Consider the following 6,011-nt stretch of genomic DNA (forward strand, 5'->3'; position numbering starts at 1 on the left):
TCCTTGGAGGGGGTTGGGGGTTTCTCTGGTGACTTCACAGCTGGGCTCTTGGCCTCTTCCTTGGAGGGGGTTGCGGGTTTTTCTGGGGACTTCACAACTGGGGTCTTGGCCCCCTCCTTGGAGGGGGTTGGGGGCTTTTCAGGGGACTTGGCCTCCTCCTTTGAGGGGGACTCAGGTTTCTCTGGGGACTTGGCCTCCTCTTTTGCGGGAGACTTGGCCTCTTCTTCACCCTCTTCAGCTTTCTCCTCTTCTTCTTCCTCCTCTTCAGCTTTCTCCTCTTCAGCCTCTTTCTCAGCCTCCTCCTCCTCCGTGACCTCCTCGGTCACCTGGATTTCCTCTGTCTGCTCCTCCACAATCACCGTCTCCTTCTCCGACTTTTCCACCACCTTGATCTTCTCCTCGCTCTTCACCTTGATGTTGGTGGTGATGCTGGGAGCCTTGGGGACCACCTCAGGGTAGGAGAGCATCCCAATGCCAGTCTCGAGCCGATATTCCTCCCCTTCCAAGAGCTTCCTGCCAGGAAGAGACCAGAGTAGGGCAGTCAGTGATGGCTTCTCATCCCCTCCCATGACCAGGAGCTGCCAGCCCTGTCCTGCAGCTCCATCTCCCTCCTTGCTCTATCCTGGATCACCCTCCTGCTCCTACACCCTGGGCTGGGCAGGTTCCCTCACCCTTCCCTCCACACTCCAGGGCTGGATCATGCAGCTGGATGTCGGTCTGAGGGGATGGATGGTCTCCTCCTCACCAAGAAGAGCCCAGGTGTGAAGGGGGGGACCTTGAGCAGCCCTGGCTGAGACCCCCCCCTTGCCCTGCCCAGCTGTACCTGTAGGCAGCAATCTCGATGTCCAGGGCCATTTTGACATTGAGCAGATCCTGGTATTCCCGGAGCTGAGCTGCCATCTCCCACTTGGTGTTCCTCAGCTCGCTGTCCAGCTGCTGGATGGTTTCCTGGGGGCAGACAGAGCAACAGGGGTGTGAGATGGGCTGTGGGGGGACAGTGCCCAGGAGCAGGGGGACACAGAGCACCCCCAAACTGTCCCCTGGTCTCCAGCACCAAGGGGCTCTCACAGAGGGGTCTGCAGCCACCTCCTCCTGCAGACACACAGGGGAAGGGACACGTCCAGGGGCTGTTCCAAGGTGTCCAGTTCCCTTAGGGGACCCGGCAGGGGGACCCCAGCCTCCTCCCAGCAGTGCCTCCAGCAAGGATGAGCTGTGGGAATGTTTCTGCCACTTGGGCAAGTCCAGTGACCACAAAATCCCAGCCTGAGGCAGATGGGGATGGGGCATCACGCTGGGGACAGTGTTTCAGTCCAAGGCCACCACTCAGCACAGCCCTCGCTTCCCAGGGCTGGGACACGGGACATGTGGACACAATTCCATCACATTTGTGACCAACGTTGTGTGCACGAGGGACACGACAGCCTGGACACCCCCTCAGGCTCTGGGAACCTGATCCCTGGGGGCTGGGGAAGGCCTGGACACAGCCCTGAGCATTTGCCAGAGCTCCTGGCCGTCTCTGAAGCCAGAACACAAGCACTGCTCTGCCCTGGCAGCCAGAGGGTCCCTCCCCGTGCCAGGTTACCTGGTAGGACAGGACATCTGCGTGATGCCGCTCCTCCGAGTCCTGCCTCTGCCTCTCCAGTGACTCCTGGGTCCCTTTGAGGGCCTCCAGCTCGGTGGTCTTGGCCTGGAGCTGCCGGCGGTACTCGGTGATCTCCTCCTGGGCCACTCTCATGGCATCCGTGTTCACCTTGGCCACCTCAGACAGCTTGTCCAGCCTCACTGCGACGGGAAAGGGGGCATGGAGGGGGGCAGGGAAGGAGGCTGCAGTTCTTGGGGAACCTCAGATCCCCCCATTCCTCACATCCCCGCGTGGTGTCCTCTGCAGAGCTGGCCCAGGCTCCCCGGGCTCGCTGCCTTCCCAGCCCTGGCCCTGGGAGGTGAAGGAGGACCCTCCCGAAGGAGGGCACCTCCCTCGCGCGGGGGGGTGGAAGAGGACGGGCACGACCGGCTGGGTGGGTGTTTTCGCCATCCTGGGCGTCACCCAGCGCAGACCCCCCACTCACCGCACCACTCACCACACCACCGCACCCCGGAGGAGGGGGGGGTGGTTTGCCGCAGCGCCCTGCGGACACCCCGAGGGATGGGGAGGGGGGAGACAGGAAAAGGGGACAGGAAGGGTGGGACGCAGATCCTGCGGCTCCCGGGGCAGCCCCCGCCCCGCGGGACCCGCTGCCCCCGGTCCGCGCTGCCGCTGCCCGCGGTGCTGAACCGCCGCTGTCCGCGGTGCTGGACCCGCCCTGAGCCCCTGGGCGCTGAGGCTCGGGGGTGCTGGGGCTCGGGGGTGCTGGGGTTCGGGAGTGCTGGGGCTCGAGGGTGCTGGGGCTCGAGGGTGCTGGGGCTCGGGGGTGCTGGGGCTCGGGGGTGCTGGGGCTCTGGGTGCTGAGCTCCCCCCGGAAGGGCCACTCCCTGCCCTCCCTCCCCCCCCCCGCATTAAGGATGCGGTACCGCCCCCCCCCCATCCCGCACTGCAACCCCCCCTGGCCTCGCCCCAGCCGACAGGGACCAGCAGGACACCCTGCAGCATCGGGGGACACCCCAAAAACTTGCGGGGTGCCGTGATCCTGGCACCCTCCTGGAAAGGGACTGCAGGGCGGGAGTGGGAGGCACAGCACCCACAGGCACAGGGGGCTAGGGGCAGGGGTGGGGGTACCCTAACGCCCACCCAGAGCGCTGGATATAGGGGGGATTTTTGCCCTCCCCCCGGAGTGGGGGTCCCCTAATACCCTCCCAAAGCACAGTTTAGTTGGGGGGTCCCTGCCCCGCCGTAAGGGTGGGGACACCTTAACGCCCTCCCGGAGCACAGGATAAAAGGAGGGGGTCTCTGCACCTCCCTGGAGGGGGGTCCCCCAACACCCTTCTGGAGCACAGTATATATTGGGGGGGGTGTCTCTGCACTCCCCCGGAGTGGGGGTCCCCTAACGCCCTCCCAAGGCACAGTGTAAATGGGAGGGGGTCCCTTTTCCCTCCCCCGGCGTGGGGACACCCTAAAACCCTCCTGGAGCGCAGTTTAAATGGGAGGGTCCCTGCGCGGTCACCCTCACCCCCTCCCGGAGCGCAGCACACGGGGATGAGAAGGGTGATCCCCGCGCCCCCGGGCACGCCCTTCCTCCGACCCCCTCCCGGGGAGGGGCGTCCCCGGGGGGCAGCGGGGTCCCTCCCCGCGCACTCACCGCGGAACCACTCCTCTGCCTGCAGGGTGCTGCGGGCGGCCGTGCCCTCCAGCTGAGCGCGCAGGTCCCGCAGCGCGGCCGTCACCCCGGGGCGCAGGGCGGCGGGGGGCTCGGCGGGGGGCTCCGGGCGCGCCCCCCGCAGCAGCGCTCCCACCTCGGCGCGGTGCTGCCTCCGCAGCATCTCCGCCTCCTCCCGCAGCGCCCGCGCCCGCTCCTCCAGCGGCGCCCGCGCCCGCTCCTCCTGCGCCGAGCGCTGCGCCAGCCCCCGCGCCGCCGCCTCCAGCTCCCCGCGCTGCCGGGCCTCGTCCTCCAGCCGCCCCCGCAGCGCCGCCACGTCCTCGGCCAGGCGGGCCCGCTCCAGCCGCAGCTGCCCCTTCTCGGCTCCCAGGCGCAGGACGGTGCCCCGCATGTCCCGCAGCTCCCGCGCGTACAGCTCGCCCATGGCCGAGCGCCCCGCCTGCTGCTGCCGCAGCGCCGCCGCCTCAGCCGCCAGCGCCCGGTTCTGCTGCTCCAGCGCCCGCACCCGCTCGATGTAGCCGGCGAAGCGGTCGTTCAGCACCTGCAGCAGCTCCTTCTCGTTGCGCGCCCGCGGTTCGCCGTTCAGCGAGTCCAGGCTCTCGGTGGAGGACGCGGCCGCGCTGCCGCCGCCGCCCCCCGCGCCCCGCGCCCGCCCCGGCACCGGCGCCGGCCACGAGTGGAAGCCGCTGGAGGCGGCGGAGCCCCGGGGAACGCGGCCCGGCTCCTTGCGGAGCCCCCCCGGGGGGCCCAGCAGCGTCTCCAGCATCAGGCTCATGGTGACCCCCCCGCCCTCGCTGCGGCACCGCCGCGGACGCCCCGCTTTATAGGGCTCGGGGAGGCCGCTCCGCCCCCGCCACCGGCAGCGGGGGAGGGCACCGGCACCGCCACCGGCACCGCCCCGCGCCGCCGCCGCAGCCCCGGGGGTGCGGGGACACCCCGTGGCCACACCCCGGGGGGAGCGAGGGGATGCGGTGGGAGAGGGGTTCCCACGGGCTGGGAGTGGGGACCCCCCGGCAAGAGAATTGGGAGCCCCGGGGCGCAGCAGGACCCCGGGAACAGAGAGTGGGACCCCCGGGAAGGGAGGGGAATGCTCCTGAAGGGAGCCTGAATCCCCCAAGCTTCCTGCTCGCTACCTGCAAAACCCCAGGGAATCAAGGATGGGAGCCCCGTGAAGGGCATGGGATGCTCCTGATGGGAGCACGGATCCCCCAGGCAAGGAGCAGGACCCCTGGGAATGAAGACTGGGAACCCCGGGAAGAGAGTGGAGAGCTCCCGAAGAGAGCACGGATCTCCTGGGCACAGGGGGACCCTCCGGAATAGAGACCGAGATCCCTGAGGAGCAGGGGGATGCTCCTGAACGGAGCTCCTGGTAGGGAGCAGGACTCCCGGGAATAGAGAATGGGAGTCGTGGGAAGGGAGCAGGGACCTCCAAGGACAGAGTAAGGACCCCGTGGGAATTGGGAGGTCCCTGAAGGGAGCATGGACCCTCCCGGGCAGAGAGTGGGACCCTCAGAAAGGGAGGGAAGACCACCGAAGACAGAGTGAGGGCCCCATGGAAAGGTGGTGGGGAGCCCTCCAAAGGCAGCATGAAGCCCCTGGGCAGAGAGCGGGACCCCCGAAAAGAGAGTGGGACCCCCAGGAATAGGGAGTGGGAGCCCTGGGAAGGGAGCCCGAACCACCCAGGGCAGAGCAGGGTCCTGCCCTCTGTGAAGGAGAGAGGGAGGACCCCCGGGGGGCACAGACACCCCCGTGCCATGGGTGGGATGCCAGGGCAGGGACCCTGGGGGGGGCTCAGCACCCAGACCACCCCAGGGGTCAGACACTTATTGGGACCGGAGGGGAGGGGAGGTTCTGGGCTGCCAGGAGGGTCCTCGGTACCCTCTGTCCCAAGGGGAGAGGGGACTCCCTGTGGGTGCCGGGGGGGCTCCAGGCACGGGGGGGAGAGAACCAGGTCTGCCCTCACTGCTGGGAAGGGGCTGGGGGGGGGAGCCCCCTCCGAGCTCCCCAAAAACCTGCCCTTGTGTCCTGAGCACGGACCGACCTGCCTGTCAATCATGGGCAGCCCCGCCCCCCATGGACTGCCCAGCCAATCAGCGCTTGGGAACTGCCCGGCCAATCAGGGCTCGTGGACGGCCTGCCCAGTCAGCTCATCCGGCTCAGTGCCCAATCACACTCACAGACCACCCAGCCAATCAGCACAGCTGCAGCCCAGCCAATCAGCACACACCTGTGGGAAGGTCCCGACAGTTCAGCCAATGAACAGTTGAGTACATGGCAGCCAGCCAGTCAGCAGCAGGGTACATGGAGCCCAGCCAATCAGCAGCCAGGTGCAGAGATCCCAGCCAATCAATACACACATCCAGAGAGCTCAGCCAATCAGCAGTCAGTTGTATAGATCCCAGCCAATCACCTCCCCGGCACAGAGATCCCAGCCAATCAGCAAAGAGGTGATCACAGCCAATCAACGCACACAGCCATAGATCCCAACCAATCAACACACAGGTGCACAGATCCCAGCCAATCAACTCCCTGGTGTGTAAATCCCAACCAATCAGCAGCCAGTCCATGGATCCCCGGAGGATCCTGTGGTGCCCCCTCTGTCCCGCAGCAGCAGCAGGTCCCACCACACCCCTCATCCCAAAAAAGCCACGGAAGTGGATCCAGCAGCAGACAGGGCTGCCTATGGGACATGCTGTGATGGAGGGGGGAGGCTGAGCAGGGGACAGACCCTGGGGGTGTGGGGGACACACAGACAGACCC

At 67.2% G+C, this 6,011-nt stretch overlaps 1 protein-coding gene across 4 annotated transcripts in view; it reads right to left on the bottom strand.

The window, feature by feature from the left end:
* Positions 1–4,045, bottom strand: part of NEFH (neurofilament heavy) — a 5,259-nt gene extending 1,214 nt beyond the window's left edge. For all 4 annotated transcript variants that reach the window (XM_027669576.1, XM_027669575.1, XM_027669574.1 and 1 more), the window contains exons 1-4: positions 3,234–4,045; positions 1,583–1,782; positions 824–948; positions 1–513 (exon numbers count right to left, since the gene is read on the bottom strand). The exon at positions 1–513 is cut by the window's left edge. In XM_027669576.1, the coding sequence (XP_027525377.1) occupies positions 1–513; positions 824–948; positions 1,583–1,782; positions 3,234–4,026 (1,631 nt within the window). In that variant the 5' untranslated portion in view covers positions 4,027–4,045. The remainder of the gene's footprint in view (positions 514–823; positions 949–1,582; positions 1,783–3,233) is intronic.
* Between the last annotated feature and the right edge of the window lie 1,966 nt (positions 4,046–6,011).

The sequence above is a fragment of the Corapipo altera genome, unplaced genomic scaffold (assembly GCF_003945725.1).
Source record: "Corapipo altera isolate COAL_440 unplaced genomic scaffold, ASM394572v1 162, whole genome shotgun sequence".
Lineage (NCBI taxonomy): Eukaryota > Metazoa > Chordata > Aves > Passeriformes > Pipridae > Corapipo > Corapipo altera.